This window comes from Procambarus clarkii, chromosome 56 (genome assembly GCF_040958095.1).
Source record: "Procambarus clarkii isolate CNS0578487 chromosome 56, FALCON_Pclarkii_2.0, whole genome shotgun sequence".
NCBI classification, from domain to species: domain Eukaryota; kingdom Metazoa; phylum Arthropoda; class Malacostraca; order Decapoda; family Cambaridae; genus Procambarus; species Procambarus clarkii.
Window position 1 is genome coordinate 21889857 of NC_091205.1, and position 26496 is coordinate 21916352.

Below are 26496 nucleotides of genomic sequence, written 5' to 3' on the forward strand. Positions count from 1 at the left end.
GAAATTGGGATTACAGTACAGTATTATAAGAGAACTTGTGGGGTAAAATTAAAAATTTGGCAGTGAAATGATATTCATAGTAATTTTAGATGCTTTGTTTATATATTGATGGTTAAACCTTTGTACTTTATATGTTAGTTTTTGGTGGTAAATCGCTTTTGCAGCAATAACGGATGCATCATGTCGTGTGTGTTTTTCACTGCAACAGACATCATATTTCAAGCTCATTGGTTCATTTGGTCTCTCATCATATTTCAATATATCTTTTAACTGTAGTTTTGGTTTGTACTCCTTTACAATAACATTAGGTATGCTATAAAATACAGCACCTGATACTGTATAGTACAATGTCATACTGGCATAACCCTATATTTATCTTTTAACAAACATATTATCAGATAATTATATGGCATTGTATGCATTATACAGTACTATGATATTGTCTTTTCATGTATCATACAATTGTGCACTTTCCATTCCTTTCCATTTTTCTTGCCTTAAACCCAAAACTAGCTACATGTATTATATTTGTTGACCGATGGCAGTGATCTTTGTTAAGGGTTCCTAGTACAGTAATAGTTGCCATATAATCCATGCATTAAAAGTGGTCTTCCTGTCAGTCTTCACTTAGGCATTCATGTTTTAATGGTCCCACTACCAATCATTATACTGTACTACATTGACTACTGTACTGGTACTATAGTCTTATTAATACTTTAACAATTCTCCCACTGCTGATTATCTTCCATTTTTTTTAGTTCACTACTACTGGCCACCCCTGTATTACCACCCCCGGTGTTACAGCCCCACTACGAGCCACCCCCGGTGTTACAGCCCCACTACGGGCCACCCCCAGTGTTACAGCCCCACTACAGGCCACCACTGTGTTACAGGCCCACTACTGGCCACCCCCCGTGTTACAGCCCCACTACTGGCCACCCCCCCCCCCGTATTACAGCCCTACTACGAGCCACCCCCCGTGTTACAGCCCCACTACGGGCCGTTCCAATTTCTAGTAAATTCCTCCCAATAAAGAGTAGCATCAGCTTCAGATCTGGTACCAATTCTTGGAAAGCTTTTTCATAAACTTTTTTGTTAATAGGACCTTGTTTTAATCTATTCTTTTTCATCCCTGCTTACCTTTTTTCCATTTTGTATTTCACAGTAGTAACATCTTAACACCAACCTTTTCTTATTTCCTTTTTTTCTTTGATTTTTTTCCACTTTCAGCTCTTTGCTATTACAGTGCAATATTCATTATTTCCCCAAGATTTGCACAATTTTCTTTATATTTTGCTCAAACTTTTCCATTTCCCACCAACTTAACTCAAGGGCTTTTTTTAAGCCACTTCAATAAAGTGGCTCAAAAAGCCACTTGTGTACAGTAATTAGTTTCTTTATATTATACACCATAGTAATTATTTAGCTTTGAGGACTCTACTGTATATTTAAACTAGTTTTCATTTTTATTTTCTACTGTACCTTGTTAAATTTTCCATAAAACAATAATAAATCAATAATAAAGTTTCAGCCACTTTTGCCTTTTTCTTTTATCTATATTGTATGTAGTAAATGCTTAATCAAAAAGATTGAACTTTGTTTTTTCCTCAGTCCCCAACGAGAGGGTAGCGAGTCGCCAGATTTGGGCCTCGATGACAGCCCTTACCAGCAGCCTATGACACCTCGGCGAGTCAAGCGTCAGAGTCGCCACCGAGCCTCAGGCCGTTCACAAACTCGTAGTACTCAGGGGCGGTCATCACAACGATCCAGACGTCATCAATATCTCAATCCCGTAAACAGGCTTATGGATAAGGCAAATGAGTCCTCCACTAGTACAGACTCTTACCATCCTCCCAATGGTACTAGGCCGCCTACTGGAGGACGACAAGGGCACTCTAATCCTATGTATGTCCACTCCAGACCAAACTCGACGTATTCCATGAACAGTTCTCCCCCTGGGCATGACCCTATGGAGCGGCCTCCATCTGTTCACTCTTCTTATTCAAACTACCATGGCCAGCGGCCTTCAATAAACCCAAACCCATATGGTCGGCCACCTGTCCAGGCCATAACTGCAGGTATGATGGGTGGGACTCATCAGCGGCGGTCAATGATGCATGCTAATGGTCACACCAACAGTCATATCCCTCCGGGGCCAACTAGCACTTTAGGGTCCGTCCGAAGCTCTGTGTACAGTAATAATGGGACTATAAAGGCTGAACGAGAGAGACCTCCACCATATATGTTTGGTGTGAATTCTGAAACTGTAATATGACAAGACAAAGGACGACAGCAGTGAGTCAGGTTAACTACGCACTGTGAAATGCTTTTTTCTTAAATGTTTTATGAATGTCCTTGGCCCAGATTTTGAAAAGAGCTCGTGCAGTAATGAAAACTTTACAGTTCATTTTTTATATACCTCTTTCACCATAATACTGCATTTTGAAATGGCTGTAGTCTGTTAATCTGTTAAGAGGTGCAGATTTGTGAATTTGGGCCTTTGTCTGTGATCTTCCAAAGATTGTATATTGTGAATACATCGTATTTTTATCTAACATTTGCTCACATGCATACTTTATCAATTTTCTACTACTTTATTGCATTATCCAAGCTTATTGCACAAGTAGGTTACTACTGCACTTTCTTCACAAGATAACCAAATGTCATTAATTACTAGGAAAAAATGCTTAGTATAGGTTTTACTTGTAATGTATACTGTCATTCTAGTGTGTCAGCAGCCACTGCCATTCATCACTGCCTATTTTATAGAAGACAAGTTTATCTTAGTCCACTACATATTATTTATAAATATTGTTTTTAATTGGTTTGTTATTAAACAAGCTAAAATATTGGCTAATTAGCATTTGTGATGTAGTAATCATCTTCTCATTATTATACTTTCCTGCCAGACTTGAGCCAAACTCAAAGATGTTTTATTGTATTGAATCTACATTTGAATCAAAATTCTCTAGTAGATAGACTTAAGATTAATTTAGTGTAATTTAATATACATGCTCTTTATACTTGGAAACTTGTCCTCTGTTTTGCTGTCAGCATCTTGATAATCCACCTTCATGTTAGTGATAGTTGTCAGTTATTCAAAACTTTAGAACTGTACAGCTGTGTTTTCATCATGGCATTTATAAAGGTATATTATCACAACGGCCAATCGAATTAACAATGCCGTAATGCAAACTGCTGATGACAAACCACTTGGGCTAGTTCTAAATATACTCAATGCAAATAACAAGAAACTGATGTTAGTAAAATATTGAAAATAGTTTGGGTACCAACAAGTCCTCTTTCCTGTCAATCTGATCTGTAACTTCATCTGAAGCCAGCACCAATGGACACCCAAACTGTTCTTAAAATGGATTTTATATTAACAAAAAAACTTAGCTATGGGATAGTGACTTAAAGGAGGAATTAGAAAACTGTACTTGAAACCTATTTACCATAATGGTTTTGGAACAATCAGGGTCACTGAGAAATCAGTCTAAAGAACTTCCCCCAAAGATTTCAACTTTGGGGACATTCTTAACTTTGGGGTGCAACTTTCTTAACTAGAGGCACACTTTGAAGGACACTTGTGTGTCCTTGAACTTGAACAGGCCATCCCTGCTGACGAGGTCGAAGGCCTGCGTCAGATCTATGAAGGCTACAAAGAGTGGCTACTTCTGAATTTAATATTAATATATCATTATTGTACAGAATTGTACACTGGATAGAAATGTATGACAATATTATACTGTGTTTTATCTTAATAACAGTATTAATGAAATGGTTATTGTATCAATAGTTATTTAACATTGTTTATTTTTGTCAGTTGTGATCATAAGGAATGCTGTACACCTACTGGTACCTTTGACACTGGGCTCTTTAGCTCATTCAGAAGACTTAAATTTAAATTCTTGGTGGTTAAAAATCAGATACTGTCATAGAATTGTTTAACTTTTTGTTTATTACACTCCTGATTTAATTGATCTTATAAACACAAACCCAACTTTGCTGTGTTTTTATGGTCATTTGACATGTTTTTGTCAATAGAATTGGTAAAGTTTGGCGCGCGTGTGTTACAGTATGAAGAATTTGATCTTTGGCAGACAATTTCTCTTGGATACTTGAATATTAAATATAATTTCTTGAATCGAGATTATTTTTTAGTAAAACTTGCAATTATATGTGCATATATTTATTTTATTTTGTATCTTTTTATTACCGTTTCTCATTTTGAGGGATTGTTAGGCATTAGCCAGGAGGAAACTGGTCTCTTTTAAGAACAAGAACTGATTAACTTTCATCATGTAAACAGTATCAAAAGCAGCACAGGTGCCATAAAAATGTACACAATAGCATCCCATTGCTTCATAAAACCATGTGTAAAGGGCTTCCTGTGAGTTGGCATGAGTGTTTTATATCTTTAATTTCACTTGGCTTTATTCTCTACCACTTTTCACACTTGCTCCCCACTTATTCTTGTCATGTATTCCCAGGTTCTGGGTTTTCCTCTTGGATTTATTCTCCATTTTATCAATTTATTACCAGACAATCTCGAAACCTTTCACACAATCTTGCAATTTACTAACTCTGCCGTGGAAGGCTGTGTAGTGCATTTCAATTACTTGTCCATCCTTCAACCACCACAAATGCATATTGGATTATCCATTTCTACTGCTCTTAATGTTGATTTCTCACACTACAGTTATACCAGTACCTACATGTGTACACAAGGGGTCGGCCTACCATTCCTTCATACAGGCCTCTGGCAGCATCCTTCCCATTTTATTCTACCTAACCAAGGATTGGATTGCACCAGAGACTTTTCTTCCCCAACTTGTTCTACTCTTTAACTTGTACAATTTTCTTTTCCTGATTAGACAAAATACATTAAAATTACTAAGCCACTTCTAGAACTTTTTATAGCATGTAAAATCTCTCTCCTCCACCATCCCAATTTTTCTTCAATTTTAGTAATCTTGCATAGTGAATATAACTTTTAGCTGAAATGCATACTTTATATTTCTCATTTTCTGAAAGAACCAAATTGTATATATGAAATGTGGTATATATGTGGTACTCCATTTACTGCTATCATGTATTTGACCTAAGACTAATAATTATGGTCCAGTATATAAAATTTGATGTATGCAGACACATATATTTCTTGGTTAGAACTGTTTTTGCAGTTTAGTTTAACAGTTTATTATGAGAAGATTGTTCAAGGCCTATATTGACAAGGAAATAAGGTGGTGTCGAAGAAAATTGTGTGAAACGGGTGTGAATGATGATGACTAGATGGCATAAATTGGCATAATACCTAGGCTATGTGATGTAAGTGGAATTTGTGCAATCAAAATTGAGAGTAGGATCAGCCAGGGTAAAGAAAGTAGCTGGTGCTAATAAAGCTGTGGTTAAAAAAAGAAAAGAAAAAAAAAATCAGAGGGTTGTATAGAGTTAGTGCAGACACTTGTGAACAAATGTAAGTTAAGGGTTGGGTATAAAGGTGTAAAGAATCGTGTAGTGAAAGCAGATAGAGAACACCCCCCCCCCCCTGGAGTTGTTTTTGGGGAACGGGTATATTTATTCCTTTATCATGAGAGATGCAGAGTGCAAGAGTTGAACTGAAAGATTGGAGAGCATGTAGAGATAGTTTGGGCATGTTGAATAGCTGGCAGACTAATGGAGAGTGTATTTGAGGGTACGAGGAAAGACAAGATGATGGGAGCACTTGTTGAGGAAGTGGGGAGTATGAACATTTACACAGGATATGGTAAGGAACAAGGCTAGGTGTAAGGAGGGAGTGAATGTATTTAATACTGAATGACAATTCACATGGAGCACCATATAACTGGTCTTGTGCAGTGGTGGCTGAAGTTGCGATATACTAGACATGGATAAACAAGCAAATATATGATCATGAATTTAAAATTAAATTTTCTTTTTAAAATCAAACATTTTTTTCTTCAGGCTTATTTATGCCTTCCTGTTCCATAAATGTAGGAAACGGTAACAGACTGAATTAAAAATGTGTATTCAACTAGCAAGTCATAAAGCAGGATTAGCCAAGAATAGTGTTCATACAGGCTGTACTCCAAAAATTATAGTATCTAATTTTCTACAACAAATGGAATGTAGAAAATGTGGCCTTTTGCACACCCCTTAAATCATTCTGTACTAATTTTGTAGAGGGTGAAAAAGAAAGAACCAAAGTACATGGTTGTACTAAATTAGACAGAGGACAGGTTGTTTAATTTCATGGTTTTAGAATTTTAGTAACACATTTTACTTTTGGGTACAATTTCATATATTGTACTATCCATCCATAGTAGCTATTAAGATGTATCTGGAGGATGGGTTGACATGACCAGGATAGTGTGCAAATAAGAAAGAATCCAGGGTTTGTACTAAAATACTTTTTCTTGTCAAATAGACTAACATTAACTTAGGTGATGGTCTTGTATGCACATAACTGAATACAATATGATGTCTTCCTTCCAGGTGGAGGGATAAAAGAATTGGTTATCCTTGCATATTTGTTCAAATACTGTACTTGATTAGAAATTTATTTTAAAAATTATAGGAACTTATTACCATACACACTTTATTGCGATAGTTGTTCACTATCCATTGGAAGGTTATGTAAATATTTAATTCATACATAAAATGTAAAGTACATTTGACTAGAGAGTAGTGTCATGTGAAGTAGTTTGAAAAGTCCTGTATATGACTAATGAATTTCTGTAATGTCAAACTAAGAGCAGTTCATGAATATTTAATTGATGAATTTAGTTCTGTGCATTTTGAAAGACCACAAATTTCACCAGTCTGCAAGGGATCGATGCATAAAGTTGTAACCTGTATTTATATGTATTTGTGAAGCTAAACTTTATTCATGACTTTATTGCATGTATATTCTGTAATGTTTGGTTTTGATTGATGCCAAATGTTTTATGATCTCATTTATTGTGAAGAATAGATTAGGATACAGTCAGGTTTTTTTCCAACGTAATTGTTACGTCTAGATTCACCTATGCACGTTATTTGCAACATGTAAATATGTATGATATGTACAGTTGTGTATATTTGTGTAAATATAACTATAGGCTAATGAAAATAAAACTACAGTTACTGTTTATTTATATCTACAGTTTTTACCTAAATTATTTGTTTGAAAATTTATTTTTCTTGTTTTTAGTGTGCCCCCTCATACCCGCTGCCACACTTCCTGCATTAACTTTATTGCGATTCTTATTTTTCACATTCGTAACCTCATAGAAATCGCTTCCAATTTTCTTTCTCTTCTGATCCCTTTCCATCCTCCTCCTCTGTTTAGATGTTAATGGCTTTTCTTGTTCCTCAGGGCGGTTCTTGCGTTTTCTCCTTACCTTTCTGGAACTTGAAATTGCAGATATATCAGGTGATCCAACTTCTTCTTCACTTGACAAAAGTTCTTCTCCAATCATTTCTTCATCTTCTGATTGCAGTTCCTTACTCTTATTAATATCATCAATATCTGTTGACATTGAAGTAATATTACTGCCAGTACTATTGGATGCTTTAACTTCAATTTCCGAGGTGCCAATAGTTTCTACCTCATTGTCCTTGCCATTACTCTTTTTACCGATGTTACATAATTCTGCAGAACCTGGAGTGAGTTCTTCATTATCTTTTTCTTTCTGTTTATCAGGGTCTGTAGATTCTAAGCAGTTGTCAATAGTACTTGTGGTTCCCTTTTCAGCTTCAGTGTCATTCATCCCTTCATTGGTATCTGAGGTAAAGTCGTTTTCCTCTAGTGCACTATTTTCATTGCCATCATCAATTTCATCATCATCATAATCTTGAGGGACTTGATTAGTCTTTTCCAGGGGTCTAACATCATCTCCAGAGTACTCTAAACTCATTGTAATTTTACTCAAATTCTGCAAGACGGCAGGTACGTTGTTGGAAATGCTAATGCTCTGTGCTGTCGCTTCTTCCTCCTCTGCTTCCTTCTCCTTTATTTTTACAGCCATCTCTATATTCTCTTCATTCTTTAGTTTCTCAAAACCTGAAGAGTCATGTCCTGGAGGTGGTACAAAATATGGGATCTTACCTCGCTGCCAGTCGTTTAGGATCATCTTAGCAACGGTGTTCAAGTCTGGTTCTCCTCCTTTCAGAAGCTTACCTGTACGTCTTGCCACTTTTTCCAGGAACTCTTCTGGAGTGCTCCAATCATCCACCTAAAGTATTAAGAAATTTAGTTTCAGTTGCAACTGATAATGAATCCCCCCCCATTTCCTATTCCAAACGTCTTAATTTAAGAGCGAGACTTGCTTTCCTATAATTTGAAATTCTGAATACAGTATTCTTTAAAACAAATACCACCCTCTATGTATACACACCTTAAAATATAGACATATGGAGTGTGTTTGGGTGAAAATAGTACTGTAGTTGATTTTGGTACATGTTGGGTGGTGTAATATATGGCTGGAAGTTCGGTACAGGTGATGGAGTGTGGGGAAAAAAATCTTTAGAAGGCTTATCTTCTGACAAGTTTGATAGACCTAGTGGCCCACATTCACTACAACTGGCTAACACTTTATTGCTTTATTATTTTGGTGTATTTTTATTGATCACCTGCAGGTTATGATGGGCACATGGCAGAGGGGCTAGAATGTAGGTTAACATTTTAAAATGGGTTGTTCCTGTTGGGTGGGAAGCAGGCCACAACTATTGGCAAACCCCTGCCAGGTTAAAGATTTAATGAACCCACACCTCTCCTCCATCCAAAATGTCATTGGGCGACACTGTCCAACAATGAAATTAAGCTTCGTTTTATAATCGCTAAGTATTTTAAATAGTCGAACAATGAGGCATTCTCCAGGCAAATTGTTGCCACTGGGCTATATTGATCAATTTAAATTAGCAGCATCGATAAAGTTTCTTTGACTTTCTTATCTGTGGTTACCCATGTAACTTTACTATACTCGCGCTGAATGACAATTTAAAATTGTAAATGATATACCAAAGTAGGTGAAATTGCCAAGGCATTAAAATGGGGAAAAATTATAGCAAATACTGTTAGAATGCTTCCTAGGATTCTTTGTTATGAGTGAGCAGTCACACACTAATGACTTCTTGCAGATGTGTGACTGATTTGCATTAAACCAGCAAATACTAGAGCCAACTAGGAAAGAAAACGTATCTAGACCTTATTTTTACAAACAACAATGGGCTGATTAACATGAGTGTAATCAATGTCCCTACTCGGATCACAACCCAAATGAAGTTTAGACAAGCAAGGCCAATAGACCTGCATAACCAGTCTCAAATCTAAGGAGGAGGAGAATTCAGCAAATAGTTTTAATAACAGAGAAACCACATACAAATAAACCAAGACCACACAGAAATGTACTGGGAAGAACAGCTAGATAATGCAAACTTAAACCAGTGCTTAGAGAAAGTAGGCACAGTTGCACTAGGAATATGTAGAAGTCACATATCACTAAGGAAGAAAGTGATTAAGATGCAAACTGGAATAGTGGCATTTCCTATATAGGCAAGAGAGAGAAAACAAACACTTCATGTTATCCCAAGAATGACAACGAAGGCTGATTGAGCTCAAGCTTTTATCAAGCATGATCAAGCTTTTATGATGACAAAATGGATCTTGCTTGGATCACAAATTCTTGGATCAAGAATTAGAGTAAAAAGGCCATAAATGAAATAGAAGTTAAAAGTTTCTGATTTCTCTCCATGTAAAATCCAGAAAAACTACATTTTTCAGCATTGTGCCTTTGCACAAGGGTGATGGAACTTTCACAGATGACAACAAAGAAATGAGTGAAATAGTGTACCAAGGCTCCAGTACAATTCGGTTAAGTGAAACCCCCCTCAACACATTGAAGATCAATGATGCAAATGATTATTTTTATGAATGTGACACCAACATAGGGTGACATCTGATATTTGGTTCTAACCTCACAAACATTGAAGTAGCCATAAACAGTATGCCGATGCACTCTGCATCAGGCCCTAAAACATTCCCCTAAAAACACTAGAAATGATTTAGGAATCGCTTTGAGAACCAATTTTGTAATGGTGACAAGCATAGAGGGGAAATCATGCTTGACAAACCTCATTCAGAGATAGTTGCATTTTTCTAGCCTTTTGGGGAGGGAAAAAATAGCATGATGGTTCTTCAAAATAGCTAGTACACAAGATGGAGAAAAATATTAGGCTATGTATGAGGGTTATTGATGGAAAATGTAATTGGAAAATATCAATGAAAAATGAAGCGGGTGGGATCTCTAAAAGGTTTGGTCATAGGCTACTGTCAGAGAACCTTTATTATTAACATCTTTATTGACAAAATTAATTACAATTTTGCCTAATCTGAGGATTTTGATAAAGTCTTATTAAAGTGAGGATAATGCTGGTATTCACTGTCACGCAGGACAGAGGGTCATACATAAGACAATAGGTCTAAACTGTAGGCTGAAGCACATATATATCATGCCAGAGAACCCGGATAAGCTACAGCAGTGGGCAGATCAAAGTCATCTACAGTTCAATCCCAGAAAGTATAAGGTAATGAAACTCAAAACTACACCAATAGTGCCAGAAATCAGAAAAATTTGGCAGTAGATGTAATACCATGAATAATACTGGAAGTGCACAAACAGAATAACATTAGTATATGCAAAGCTGGCAATACTTTTCACAGCTTTTTGAAAACTAGAGGGGCAGTGTATAGTATCTTAGAAGGGTCTGTCAAACCAGCTCCAGAACACAGCACTGGCATGAAATCTGCCTTATGAAGCGCACACACTATATTAAATACCAGAGGTTTGCTAACAAGGCTGGTGTTTGAAATAAGAAAGCAAAACTATCAAGACTGGTAAAGGAAGAGCAATCTAACAACTTTGTGAAAATGGCCAAGACAATTACTAGTTAGTTATGTACAAAATGCTGAAGAGGATAAACAAGATGGACAGTATTGTTAACAATGATCAAAGCTCATTGGCAAAGCTAACACACTTTTAATGAATAATAACTTTTGTGCCAAGGTGTAGACATTTTTAATGAATAATAACTTTTGTGCCAAGGTGTAGGATACCTAATTATGACAAAACCAATGGGGAAGGCAGTAACTTGATATTTCAAGTTGCTTTTTGTTTTAGGTTTAGCCATATTTTATTAGTTTTAAGTTTGTCAGTACACTAAAAGTTTGCTAGAAGACTATGAGATCCTCTGGTTTCCAGAGAATTGTGTAGTTTTAAGACAACCTGACCCCAACCTCGTCTGCGATACTGTTGAGCCTGGGTTGCTTCTAATTAGCACCCAAATCAAAACAATGGGAGGACTTGAGGTTAGTGTGTTGTCAGGAATGGATGAAAATAATAAGGGTAGAGAAGAGGGTGTAGCTTTGATTAGCAGTCCACTACGGGCTCACCATAGCCCATGCTACTTGAAACTTTTGTTCCGAGAAGCCAAATCTAAAATAAAAAAGCTTTGATCACATTAGATCAAATAACGGAGTATGAGGGGGTATGAATGTGTTTAATGAAATAACATGTCTAAGTAATACATATGCTCCAGTATGTAAAGAGAATCTTAAAGGAATCGGGGAGACCAAGGTGTTTTGGAATCAACATAATTGTGTAGAAGCAACAAAGATGGTAGGAATGTTATTTTTGGTGGATATGAATGATGGGTGGGGAATAAATGTAGACAGGTTGTTGGAAATGAGGTGTTCAAAGTGTAAATAAGAATGGTGGATGTGTGTGCAGGAGGGGGAGGGGGGTTCTACCATGGCTTTCTTTGAACATAGGTTTATACACAGGTATACATGGAGGCAAAGGGCAGAGAATGAAATGGAGCCAGAGAGTTTGATGTGTATATAAATACAAGTGTGAAAGATGTGAGGATAGTGAGAGGAATATTTGTAGAGTCAGATCATGATGTGCTGTGAAAAAATTAGGACGAGTGGGAATGTAAAGATGGAAAAACAAAAGAAAATTTGTATAAAATTCCTATGCAAATTACATTAAATTATGCAAAAGAAAACAACACCGAGTGCAAAGTGGTGATATAGTACTGATGAAACAATGAAAGCTGCAGAAGATGTGTGTAGTTACATGTTGGTAACAAATAGAGGAAAGTATTGCACAATACAGAGAAAATGTCACTTTGTAGATAAGAAAACATGCCATATAAATGTAAAGTGATTAGAAGAAAAATGGTTAGGAATTAAAAAGAAAAAGGGAAAGGATGAAGTGTGTGGGGAAAAAAGTTAAGGACTTTATAGGAAATAACAAAAAAAATTGAACACTACAGGCTAAAGGTGATTATGGTAGAAAAGGGGAGGTAAATATAGTAAAGAATGTAAGGGGGAGGAGCTTTGTTAGGAAACAATAAAGGTTCTCTTCCTCACCTTGTATGTCTTGCAGATATACTCTTGCTTCACTCTCTCTATAATAGGAGCAATGTAATCAGCAGGATTCTTGAGGTATTCAGTTCTCACGGCTCCCTTCAGGACCATGTCTGTAGCACTCTCGTGCGAAGGTGGAACAACACCAGGACAGTCAACAAGATATATCCTCCGCATCAGAGTAACATATTGCCACACTTTAGTTTCACCAGCAAGTGGAGCTACATTACAAACCTGAAAATATTATTACATTAAACCCAATCCTTCAGTTATTAAAAAAATACACATAACTACTCTACATTTTCAAGAGAGAAAATTGTCAAAATTAGTACCATGTTAACAATGGTTAATCAAGTCCTGATCTCTAATGTATTATGATCTCCAGTTTTATTATAAAGTTCATAATAAAAACTAGTTACTACACTGCAGCTACATTAGATAGTTATTTTAAGTATACAGGACTTTAATGTAAATGGATGTGAAGTTAGGACAATTGAGAGGATGTGGATATTCAAAGAATAATCATATATATGACAGTAGACTGTGCTCACTGACAACAATACCAACATTGTAGATATTAACAGGAATTTAACTCGACTGAGGGACAAATCTAAGTTCCTCAAGAATGCATGAAGGGGATTAAAATTATTTGGTTAGCTTGTAATTATAACTATGAATGCCTTACAGTAATATTGTATGTGGTAAAGCAGAGCTATGTTCTTTCAGAAAGTCATCCCCACCCTTTGTGTAATTATGTATGCTGCCAGTGTTGATGTAGAAGACAAAGTAGAATGCTGTAATAATAATTAGATAATGTAGGTCCCAAAATTAGTAAAGAGGACAATAAGCACTGCAAAAAGAGGAGCAGACTGTTCTTTCTAGTTGATATATTATGCTGGCTCTAAACTGTAAACCATCAATACAACAATGAATAACAAATGCTCACCTTTTTAGCCTTCAGTGTGTTTATTATAGAACTCTTGCCAACATTTGGAAATCCGATGAGGCCAACACTAATTTGCTTCTTGCCCTCGTGTAATTTTCCAAATTGGCGCAGTAGGTTGATTAGAGCACCTTTGCCATACGGATTTGTAATAGAGGAATGGAAGGCAAGACTAGGATATTCAGCACTTAAAATGGCCACCCATTTTTGAGTTACCCACACAGGCACTAAATCAACCTGAAAAAATATAATTGCATTATCAATGACAAATTTTGGAAAAAAAAAAAAAAAAAATCAACAATTTTATCAATTCAAATGTGAATGCCATCTGTATTTAAACATGGCATTTTCTTTATTCTCAATAATCTGCAGGAGTTGCTATGGTTTGAAAGTAGAGTACAGCAAGCAATTATCAAAAGAAGGTGCCAAGCTGGGGAGACTTGTATATATATGTATAGCATTTTAGGTTGAAGAGCATCCCATTTGTGTAATGAAAGAAAGTCAAGAAGGAAAGGCAACATCTCGCTTTCCTGGAAATAAAGGAATTTTATTTTACATTTATTCAACATTTTACTTACTTTATTTAGAACAAATACAAGATGTTTGTGAGGCGTTTCTGTGCGCATATACTTTTCAATTAGTTTTGACCTTGTTCCCATTGGGTCTCGAGCATCAAGCACTTGAATTACCACATCTGAGGAATCTATGACTTTGTAGAGCTCATTCCATATACGCTTGCTCTGCCCAGCCTGGATAACAAGATTATTATTAGTACTGTTTGAAGGAATCATATTTAAATGCATTCAGAAAATTACATTAAACATGCATAAATGTGAATACAAGTTTGTAAAAGGTTGTATGTAAAATATGCAAATTACTGAAAACAGCAATAGGTCACATTTTGCCCAAACCCCCCCCTGGAGTTTTCAAAATACCAGTATCCCAAATATGCCAAATCCGACTCCCGAGCCATATTTTGGAGCCGAATTCTGGCTCTCTACACACATATTTGCAGTTTGAAATTACAACTCTTTATACCGAAAATATGCCAATTACTGAAAACGGTGACGGGTCACATTTTGCCCAAACCCTCCTGCAGTTTTCAAAATATCCCAAATATCCCAAATCCAACTCGTGAGCCATATTTTGGAGCCAAATTCTGGCTCTCTGCACATATTTGCAGTTTGAAATTACGACATTTTATACCAAAAATATGCCAATTACTGAAAACAGCGATGGGTCACGTTTTGCCCAAACCCCCCTGCAGTTTTCAAAATATCCCAAATCCAACTCCTGAGCCATATGTTGGAGCCAAATTCTGGCTCTTTGCACATATTTGTAGTTTGAAATTACAACTCTTTATACCAAAAATATGCCAATTACTGAAAACAGCGATGGGTCATGTTTTGCCCAAACCCCCCTGCAGTTTTCGAAATATCCCAAATATGCCAAAATCCGTCTCCCGAGCCATATTTTGGAGCCAAATTCTGGCTCTCTGTACATATTTGCAGTTTGAAATTACAACAGTTTATATCGAAAATATGTAAATTACTGAAAACAGAGATGGGTCACATTTTGCCCAAACCTCCCTGCAGTTTTCAAAATATCCCAAATATCCCACATCCAACTCGTGAGCCATATTTTGGAGCCAAATTCTGGCTCTCTGCACATATTTGCAGTTTGAAATTACAACATTTTACACCAAAAATATGCAAATTACTGAAAACGGCGATGGGCCACGTCTTGCCCAAACCCCCATGCAGTTTTCAAAATATCCCAAATCCGTCTCCCGAGCCATATTTTGGAGCCAAATTCTGGCTCTCTGCACATATTTGCAGTTTGAAATTACAACCTTTTATACCGAAAATATGCAAATTACTGAAAACGGCGATGGGTCACATTTTGCCTAAACCCCTCTGCAGTTTTCAAAATATTCCAAATACAACTCGAGCCATATTTCGGGGCCAAATTCTGTCTCTCTGCACACAAGGAGCTAAATAAGAACAAATCAGTTAGTCCAGATGGAGTTTCACCATGGGTTCTGAGAGAATGTGCATCTGAGCTCAGCATTCTACTTCAACTGATTTTTCAGCCATCTCTGTTTACAGGAGCTGTAGCTGATGTGTGGAAAAAGGCTAACAGTTCCAATCTACAAAAGAGGAAGCAGGGAAGACCCCCTTAATTATAGACCTGTATCATTGACAAGTGTAATAGTCAAAATATTGGAAAAAATAATTAAAACTAAATGGGAAGAACACCTGAGAGAAATGATATAATATCAGACAGACAGTATGGTTTTCGATCTGGAAGATCCTGTGTATCGAATTTACTCAGTTTCTATGATCAAGCAACAGAGATATTACAGGAAAGAGATGGTTGGGTTGACTGCATCTATCTGGACCTAAAAATGGCTTTCGACAGAGTTCCCATACGAGGATGTTCTGGAAACTGGAAAATATTGGAGGGGTGACAGGTAAGCTTCTAACATGGATGAAAAATTTTCTGATAGAAAAATGAGGGCAGTGATCAGAGGCAATTTATCGGACTGGAGAAATGTCACAAGTGGAGTACCACAGGGTTCAGTTCTTGCACCAGTGATGTTTATTGTCTACATAAATGATCTACCAGTTGGCATACAGAATTATATGAACATGTTTGCTGATGATGCCAAGACAATAGTAAGGATAAGAAACTTAAACGATTATCATGCCCTTCAAGATGATCTGGACAAAGTAAGTATATGGAGCACCACTTGGCATTTATTAACATTAAATTCCATTTGCCATGTTATGGAATGTGGAATAGGAGAACATAGACCCCACACAACCTATATATTATGTGAGAAATCTTTAAAGAATTCTGATAAAGAAAGATCTAGGGGTGGTTCTAGATATAAAACCATCACCTGAGGACCACAAAGAATATTGTGCGAGGAGCCTATGCCACGCTTTCTAACTTCAGAATTGCTTTTAAATACATGGATGGCGATATACTAAAGAAATTGTTCACGACTTTTGTTATGCCGAAGCTAGAATATTCAGCGGTTGTGTGGTGCCCATATTTTAAGAAGCACATCAACAAACTGGAAAAGGTGCAAAGACACGCTACTAAGTGGCTCCCGGAACTGAATACACATCTTTAGTATTGAAGTATATAGTGATATCAGACAAACAGCAATTAAAACAGTAAAATTGCAATTACAGTACTGCATGCACTATACAGAATAATAAGGTATTGACATATTAGCCTAACCTTTAAGAACCACTCGGGAGGAAGTTCTTGTGTATCTGGAGCATCACGTACAAGGTCAACATCTTTTTCTGCGTCATATTTGTCAAAGGCCTCTTCAGCACATTTAGCATACTGAGTAAAGTCCCCAATCTGAAAACAGACAAGATGACATTGTTGCCTGATGTAGATTAATGTAAGAATATTAAAGGAAGATGTGAATTAGTGTATGATTCAAGTACAGTAAGTTAAGTACTGTAAGAGCTCAATAATCCAGACCCCATTACTCTGGCCTTTTGGGTAATCTGGACAAAATCGAGTCAGAGATTCGTCTACCAAACTTCGCCAAACTCGGACAGGAATCTGGATTATTAAGGTTTCACCCGGATTACTGAAAAATATCAGGAGATTATGCTCACCAGAAAAAGCCCTAGCAGATTGGCAATCAAAACTGACTTTGCCAATCTACCATAACCATGTAAATTTATGTTTACAGTGTGTAAATATAAATTACATTGTTGTGGTACAAAACAAAATTGTGAATATGTTCATTTTTAGCCACTGTCTTTTCCATTTAATATCCACAGAACATGATTTGCATATGTTGCTTCTTCATTGCAGCAGGAGCAATGAGTGAATGGAAAATTCACCTAATTACAGATGCACAAAGAAAAGTCCTTTCTAGATAGACAACCAGAGGCAATGTAATAATGGTTCAAATATGGCCAGTTCCATTTAGTTTTGGTCAATGCTTTCGCATCATTCTTACCCTGAGAAGTATCAAGGTAAAGTAATTCAGAAATTAGGCTTCGAGTGACTGAAAAGAAATTCTGAGCAAGACATATCCTCCAGTTCAACACACCTGAATGAGTTTGTGATACCACTGTGTATGGAGTTTTCTTTGTGTCAATCAGAAAAGGATAAGGCTCAAAGCTAAGAACCTATTCTTGACAAAGGTCACACCATCTGGTGGCAATCAAGGGCAGCAGCTAGGTGCAGAACTGACTGATATAGAATTTACTTAGTGGTCCAGTATATAAAAGAACTTTGTGTAGTGACCCTTGACTGTGCTAAACACACGGGACAGGGCAGGGTCTGTGCTATGTTTTTCAAACCTTGCAGGAACATTTTAAATGCTGCCTCCAGTGTTGGGGCAGAACATCACCCCTGTCCCGACAACCACGATCCTGCCAAATGGAATATTAAGTGATGTCCCCTTGCGAAGCTTTCAAGTGAATATGAAGTAGGAGAAAGAGAGAAAGGCTTAACAGATGATGGGCAGACCAGGGGGAATGAAAGTGTGATGTAGCATTGACAGAATGAGTAAAGAACAGCACACAATGGTGCTAGGTAGCAGCTATCTCACAAAAGGGAGTAGATATCCGACATGTTTACCCATTGATTAATGTTGGCATGGCCAACCTTCCCTGGTGACTGCCTGGTCTGTAAATGTTAACTAACAAGGAACGAATCTTATACAGTATGGTAGTGTTGTGGATAATTTGTTGGTGTGGTGATGCATGTTCTCCATGATGAAGTACTGAAATGTAAACAAAATATAATTTCTATAAAAACAAATTTGTTTAATGAAAAAAGCATGAGCAAATATTTTTGTAAAAACACAATGAAAGTGAGAAATTTGGCAAGGATGATAATCTGAGATCAAAAGGTTGATGGGGAATCCCAATTTCTAAATACTGAACCAACCTTAAAATTTGGCTTCTTTCTTGTTTTCCTCTTACCAAACACACAATCATAAGGTTCAGTGTCGAGGATGTGCACACGAGCATTCTTAGCCGTTTCATTTAGCAGAGAAATGGGCAATGTGGTCTTCCTCATCACAACCTGTATGCAATATAGGCCACATTAATGTATATCCTACAGTAAATTAACATATACACTACTGTATATCTTATCCACTAATGATAGACATCAAATAAAGTTTGGTATTGTATAGTAATTCAGTCTCCAAAAGTCATCTTTTGCCAGAATATGGAATCACTTGTCCTCCCCCACATCTTCTTCCATCAGTTACTCTACATTTGACTTCCATTTTCCCTATACCTACCTATCTAAACGCCCCCCCTTTATCACTTCTGTACAGAATACACAAGAACTTAAGAATACAGGAAACTACAGAAGGGGTATTGGCCCATATGAGGCAGCTCCCATGTATATCCACCCAAACTCATTCAAATCTAACATATGCTTAAAATAATCATGTAATCCTATGTCTATTATGCTAACAGTAATTTGTTAGAGGGATCAACTACCCTTTTAACAAACCCAGGACTTATCTAAATCTAAAGTTCTTATAATCCATCCAATCACCCGTGGCTGACTCCAACGTTACAGCTAGCACATCAAGTCATTCAAACTCCTGTTAGTTAAATTTTATGCAAGACCCATTTTCCCCATCACCTGCCAGCCAATAGTTAGTAAAATCTAGCCCAGATGACCTACCACAAACCATCCACAACAACTAATCCCACTTCAAATAATTCTATCAATCACCGTAGCAGATTTTTACTATAAGAGTTACTTTTCTGTTTATAACCTATGTATTTATTATTCAAAGAAAAGTTGAAAAATGTGGGTTTCAGAAGCTACTGTATGTGAAACCACTGTACATTCTGGCAGCTTGGCAAACAATAAATTCACACTTCATTATACCTGATTTTAGCAATACTGTACTGTATTCTTTTCAACATTAAACCCTTGTCACTTGTATCTGACTTTGAATGTATAGCACAATAGAATCTCAATGTAAATACAAAATGTTATACCCAGTACTTGAAAGCAAAATATTATGATGAAAGATCAAACCTAATTCAAATAAATTGAACGATAATGCCACTGACTTTCTATAATTTTTGTTAATCACAAGGAAAATACATAAAGAAATGATTTAATACATTATTTCAGTCATTAACAGATATAAAACTAACCTGATATGGATCTTTCAGGACCTTTCCCATCTCTTCTTGGAAAGTTTGGAGAGCTTTCTGCCCAATAACTTTTGTATTCCCAAACCACCGCTGATTAGGTTCAACACGAGCTTGAGTACCTATTAGGAAAATAAATTGAACAAAAATATTTATTTTAACAATGTAAAACACTAAAATGCAACCCACTACTGAATCTATATGGGTATTCATTCCCGGACATCCTACACAGGCTCATGTCACATTCATTTTTATCAAGAACACAATGAATTTTTTACAATTTCCAAGAACAAGAGTCGAATAAAATAGCCCATCCTCCTGTTTTGGTAGTACAGTACTTATAGTAACGATGAGAACCATAGTATATATACTGACGTACAACGAATTTAAAAAAAGTAGAAATCTGAATTATTGAGTTGGGCAAACAGGAAAACTGTTTTTTTACTTGTGTTGCTTTGACAAACTATACTAACCAAACCTAACCTAACCTTCCTAGGCCTAATACATGATATCCAAGGCCTAATATAGTACATACATGTGCTATACAAGTCCTAGAAATATTTAAGTTTGATTTTTAGCTTAATTTATTTTAATAGAATTCCTTACTAGTCCATATAGTACTACTATCTAAAAGCCAAGTATGTACAAATTTGTGACTATTGACGAGTCACAATAGGTACTATCTAAACAGGAGGATGGGTTAATAAATATAACTTGGCTACAGTACTCTCTAAATGAAAACCATATATATAATCTTTTTCCAAACCAGGCCTTTTGACATTCCTATTTAATATTAAATGAGAACATTCATTCGCTCTCATTTCCCACATTCTGTGTGTGAATTTTATTGTGTAAAATCAGAAATACATGTGGTCATTTGATGGATATACACCAGGAAATTCACGGCAGGAAAACCTAACTACAAACATCCACCCTCATCCTCAGTCTTTCCAACATCTCCGTGTGGGTAGCACTTTTATTATTCTGAAAATTAGTATAGACTACAGCCCCTTATACAGTACAGTGCCGGCACCGTTTGTAAATTTAATTCGTGCCAAGAGATGGTTTGTACACCAAAAATTTGTAAACCGAAACAAATTTTCCCTGAAGAAATAATGTAAATTTAATTAATCTGCTCCACACACCCAAAAATACTAACTTAAAAATACATTTTATACAGAATACCACAGTACTGTTTTTTTTACTATACAGTACCTTTATTGAAGACTCTTTGATGGCATATGGAAGACAAACGGAGGCCGGGGGGAGGGGGAGGTGTTACTGTTTGGAAGAGGATTCCCCTCCTTCTATCATATCATCAGGCACTCGTGACATTTCTGGGGGACTCTCTTTCCTACGATTTACAGGCATACCACTAGGACCTGGTTGTGGCTCACAGCTTGCTTGTCTTACTAAGAATCATTTTATAGACACTGGTTTTTCTCTACGTTTTAACACTTGTCTGTAGCGAGACATCACCATGAATGATCTCGTTTTTCCTCTATCGTCATGCTCACAACTATTTTCTTAGGTTGAACTTTACCACTGACTTTCTTGGGACCCATGGTGTGATATATAATAAGAACTTTTATGCTCAGAAAGCAGAAAAGCAATGAAATCCTTCACAAAAAATTCAAGCGCAGTCATTACAAGGTGGTATACACTGGTAAACTGAGTGTGCATCGCTCCACGCCTCTCAGAACCACGTGCTCAACCCATACAAGTACAGAATTGACAAACGACTCGATAAACGAAGTTTGCCTCGGATTACGAGTCAAATTTTACGATGAAATTGACTTTGTAACACACACAAATCACAATAGCGTGATGCACCAAATGAACAAAGAACATTCTTTTACCATGTCGTAGCTCAGTCGATTAAGGCAGCGTCTGGGATCCTCTCGGACGTAGGTTCGAACCATCGTCACAGCCCTTGTGGTTTGTTCATTTGACTTTGTATACCAAAAAATTTACTTTTGTATACCAAGTGAAATTGAGGTTCCATTGTATTTTAATGTAATAAGATTTTCATGATATTGCATTGAAAATCTTGAGCCAATGAATGAGTTATAAGCCTGGTATGAAAAACATTTTGTGGTGAAGCTAATGGGTCCATTTAAATAAAATTTGTTTTCCCACTTGCAAATGACAAGTTTTGTTCAGTGGAGATCAGAGTTAACAGCTACAAGTTATAATTGTTATTCAGAGAAAGAATACAGAGTCATTTCCTTAAATACTGTAATTAACTCTTGGATTGCACCCCTGTTTACAGGAGACAATGCCCAGGTGCACAAAGAAAAAAAATTCTTCCAATATCGTCAAAATGTCTTCCCGTATCATGGGAAAATTAAACAAAAATTATGACTTACTTTGGCCACTGTGGAGTGAGGAAATCTTGCGATGTCACAATTCATGAGCATTCATAGAGCAGTTACTCGTGAGGTTGCCCCAGGCCAGGCATGAGGTGGGAGTTGCCACATGATATATTTTTACATACAGTATTTCAATGTCACCAATTTGTTTTTTCAGTTTTTTTTGTTTGCAGTAATATTATTCAATAGTATCATTTGAGACATTTATACAATAATGTGTGTGGAACATCGGTATGCTCAAATTTATTTGTGTTACTAATAAGCACATTTTTATGTACCATTATGAACCACTACACGGTTCTAGTGGGTGTAATAATCTTGTAACTAGAGATCAGAGTCAAGCCTGGCCCTTTATATTTTTCCATGAAGTTGTAACTGCACGTATTTAACATAATATACTGTATTCGTATTGTGAATGCTTTTACCATGGTTTCAGTGCAATGATGCATTTGGCTGTAAAAAAGGTTAATTTACAGTATATTACAGAATGTGTAGAACTATGTTTGCACAGATATATTTGTGTCATTAATATTCACACAATGTTATGTTCTTTGAACAAAACATACTGCTACTCTGGTCAAATTTAGAATTGCCTTTAAATTCATGGATGGAGAAATCATAAAAAAAAAAAAAGCACTATATATACAAGATCTTTACTAAATAAAATATGCAGTAATTGTATGGTGTCGATATTTAAGAAACACACATAAAATAGAAATGGTGCAAGGACATGCTACTAAATGGCTTCAGGATTTAACACACAAGAACTAAGAGAAGACTATGGAGGTGTTATATGCCAAAACTAGTGGATAAAAGAAAAAGGTACAATAATCCCCACCTAAAAATGTAACACGAATTGACAAAATTTATAGAAAGTTTTATATTTATAGGATTTAAAATTAAAATTTATAGAAACACTAAGAACAAACCTGCAACACCCTAAATTCAAGCTAAGAAAACAAAAGGTGTCAACATGCATAAATACAATTTTGCAAACAAAGTAGCAAACGAATGTAATCTACCAATGCTAACCTGGACTGACTCGGTTCTGGAATATTGCCGACTTTACAATCTTTCCCTGCCGATTGCGCTTGGCTTTCCCAGTACGGTACATCTGCAACCGCTTAATAGTTGATTTATCTCTTGCATATGGAGCACCACGAAGTTGAACCTGATAAAAGAATTAAATACATTACATATATATTTTCACACGCATGTATGTGGTTTTAGGCACTTGGCAAATTTTGTGAAATAGAATACAGTACCAAGCAATGAGCCACACTAACTTTTGGCTGTCTGCTTGGTAATAACCTCCATGCCAGTGATTTGAATTACCTCAACCTTTATCCAAGTATATTAAGCAATTTCTCCAAGTTATGCTAAAATTAAGTACAGTAAGCAGTACATACTGTGTCCCATTCAACACTCTATACACACTTGCAATTAAATTTACATTTTCAAAATGTTCAGATTAACATTTGATATCACACCTTCAAATCTAGCAAACTTATCATCCTTACCTTATCACGAGGTCGATCTGGATTCATGGAATTGGTGGAATGGACGAAGCCCTCCTTCCTCTTCTTGGTTCTATTTGCTGTTTTCCCCATTTTGTGACTTATTAAAGAACTTGTCTGAAGAACACCAAAAAATATTTTCAGTTACATAATTAAATATAGAATACATAAATTGAGACAGTACACACTACAGTTCAACATTTATAACACCGAACGATAACAAACTTCACAGTGGGGCCAAATAAACAAACACGGGGACCTTTGACAAGCTGCCAGCTTTCTGTCCTCATCAAGACAGTGGCCCTCAAATAAAATTTGATTTTCAAACCTCAAGTACCTATATAGAGTACAATGATACTTTTCCTACTTTTCATGGCGATAGTCCCCATTCTAATGAAATTCTCTTATTTTTATTACAACACAGCTTGGATTCATGAAATGCATTTACACAGTATATTTACAGTTTCGACATAACAGTATTCAGAACTAGATTGTACTGAAGAAATAGCTATGTTTAGGAAATGTTTGTTGTTCTTGACCAAAAGGAATTTTTATTATATATATATATATATATATATATATATATATATATATATATATATATATATATATATGGGAACTTTGTTAGTTTATACCCATCTCTGCATAAATTAGTAAAATTTGTATGCATATATCACCATGAAAATGAACTGGACATTATACACATTACCCTCTCTAGTATAACTATCACTAAAAATTTGTTTAAAAGGAAATTTAATCTTTAAATAAACATTAAATAAATTCACAAAGACAAATTTCATGGAATCATATCATGGTCATGCAGTCCTCACCATGTTTCACTAAATAAACTGCCATGCTGCAGTACTGTACACTTCTGATCCTGTAGTACAGTAGTCAGCTTAGTTCATAAGACATTCTGGATTAATACTGTTATTAGATTAGGGATAGTGACAGCACAGGACCTCGTGTACCCCATTGTTCCTTTATGCCATGAAAACAAAAAAGTAAGCCTGGAGGTGATGTATAACCCGTCAGTGAAAAAAAAAAAAAAACACCGTGCCTTATGACTGATTAATACACTGTACAGCATGAGCTTGATGACACCCAGACATCCATCAGAGAAGCAAGTGCTAGTACCCACTCAACACAGAGAGCAAACTGGAAGACTATCCATCGACACCCGTAGGAACTTCCCCCTCCCCCAGACAAAAATTCACCAGGCATCCGAACAAAGTTGAAGACAAATGGCTAAATAATAATGGCCCCTTCAAACACTCAAAACCCAAACAAGCTAAATTTTGTGACGTTTCCGAGTGATCAACAGAGCAGTCCCGTGGCGCAGTGGTAAGACACTTGCCTTGCGTTTCGCAGGCGCTTTGTCCTTGGCTCGTATCCTGGCCGGGGAAATTTTCTTGGTCACCAATCCTTAACTGTTGCCTCTGTTTACCCAACAGTAAAATGGGTACCTGGTTGATAAACACTTTGGCGGGGTAGTATTCTGGGGAATATTAGGATTAAGGACCTGCTAGAAATGTCATGCGTGCTAGTAGCTGTTCAAGAATGTAGGAACTCTTGTATGTATAAATAAATAAATAAATAAAAAATAAATAAAAGCAAGAGCCAAACGCCTACCAACTCCTGGCAAAGCCAGACACAATCTCAGTGACAAAGAACCAACCAGAAAATGGAAATGAAAAAAGCTATCAACATCCATGAGGCCACCAGAGTGTTAGTGGCCATCAGGTAAATTCAGGAACCCGGAATTCCAGACTGAGTGGAGAACCGGGCAGTCCTGGAGAGACCCTGGTGTTACCTGCAGATGCTTAACGACGTAATACTACACTTGTTACACACGAGAAGAATATACACAGTTGCTTAGGTTGCCAGCAGTGTAATGTACTACTCTATACAGTACTTACACAGAGGTATAAATACTGAGGCAGCTCCGAGGAAGGAGGACCAGATGTTTACTACACGTGTGGCCGCTGACGTCACCAGCTAAAGATGGCACCACAATAACATCAACATTTTCACCAGTACCAAGCTCCTCTATATTGTATATCAAGATTTTCACCAGTACCAAGTTCCTCCTTATTGAAAGTAAAATTTTGGTTTAAAGTCCCTTATTTGAACTCTTTAAACATGCTTATAATATATTTAAAAATAATAAGATGTACTTACAAAGATGTGCTTTTAGGGTCGAGCATTAATTCAAGTCCGCCTTTCTTTAGTTTACAATAGTTTATTTCCATGTTGTTGTTGTTAACGATTCGCTACTTGGAACAAGCAGTTCCAAGTAGCACGGGCTATGGTGAGCCCGTAGGAATTTATTTCCAACATTTTGTTGCTCTATGTGTTTATTTATTTATTTTATTTATTTATATACAAGAAGGTATACATTGGGTTGAGAAAGTACATACATTGGGGCTTGAGTGCAACATTCTTGCAAACCCAATAACACGTAAAGCGTTTTGTTGCCAGTGAAAGTATTCAGAGAATTTATTAGAACCCCTTCCTCTACCCTTCTAGTTCTAATATTATTACTTTTATAGATAATAGAAGGGTAGTGGAAAGGGTTCTAATAAATATTCTGAATACTTTGCTTTAGTTAAGTCGCAGTTTGGGATATCAAAAAATATATAGTTATCGAAATGCCCATGTGATATAGCCTTCAAGAAAGTGCTTAAGATCAGGATTAGCATTGCAGTGTACAGTTTTATACATGTAGAACACTCTTGCGCGAATATGTAGTTACTACTTGTTGTCTGCAGACAGAGTTTGTTATAGTTCCAATACATTTTTGCTGGCCGATGATGGATTTGAGGTGGTTTGCAGTTGTTGGACCCCATGCACTGATACTGTATGCTATATAGGGATAGAGTAGCGAGTAGTATAGTGTAAGAATAGCAGAGTGGGGAACAGCATATTTAATTTTTACGAGTATACCAACAGTTTTAGACTTTATTGGCTGTTGTTTGAGTACTGAAGTGTAGTCTCTTGTCTATGCATAGTCCAAGGACCTTTCCCTCATTTTTACTATTAATGTTGACATTGTCTGCCTGAGGATGAAGTTGGTGTG

The 26496-nt window shown here is 36.5% G+C and overlaps 2 protein-coding genes across 3 annotated transcripts in view; one reads left to right on the plus strand and one right to left on the minus strand.

Annotated features, from left to right (window-relative positions):
• The window catches only part of NKAIN (Sodium/potassium-transporting ATPase subunit beta-1-interacting protein), a 66067-nt gene extending 60663 nt beyond the window's left edge, over nt 1–5404 (plus strand). Inside the window, exon 7 of the mRNA XM_045762844.2 lies at nt 1612–5404. Within this exon, the coding sequence (XP_045618800.1) occupies nt 1612–2275 (664 nt within the window). The 3' untranslated portion in view covers nt 2276–5404. The remainder of the gene's footprint in view (nt 1–1611) is intronic.
• Nucleotides 5405–7120: 1716 nt separating this feature from the next.
• On the minus strand, nt 7121–25454 carry Ns2 (nucleostemin 2). Of its 2 annotated transcripts, none has more exons than XM_045762843.2 (10): nt 25337–25454; nt 23421–23534; nt 22933–23071; nt 19532–19650; nt 18291–18428; nt 16608–16736; nt 13934–14104; nt 13359–13592; nt 12416–12646; nt 7121–8219 (listed from the first exon to the last, which is right to left on the minus strand). In XM_045762843.2, exons 2-10 carry the CDS (start codon nt 23508–23510, stop codon nt 7161–7163), a joined length of 2310 nt encoding a protein of 769 aa, XP_045618799.2. In that variant the 5' UTR covers nt 23511–23534; nt 25337–25454; the 3' UTR covers nt 7121–7160. The 2 variants fall into 2 exon arrangements, with proteins under 2 accessions (XP_045618799.2, XP_069161965.1); XM_069305864.1 differs by lacking the exon at nt 25337–25454 and adding an exon at nt 25231–25250.
• Between the last annotated feature and the right edge of the window lie 1042 nt (nt 25455–26496).

Coding starts and splice junctions, on each gene's coding strand:
- Ns2 (XM_045762843.2), bottom strand. CDS start 23,510: ATGGGGAAAACAGCAAATAGAACCAAGAAGAGGAAGGAGGGCTTCGTC. Junction 23,072..23,420: donor CAGATCGACCTCGTGATAAG/GTAAGGATGATA, acceptor TTCTTTTATCAG/GTTCAACTTCGTGGTGCTCC. Junction 12,647..13,358: donor ACACACTGAAGGCTAAAAAG/GTGAGCATTTGT, acceptor TAATATTTTCAG/GTTTGTAATGTAGCTCCACT.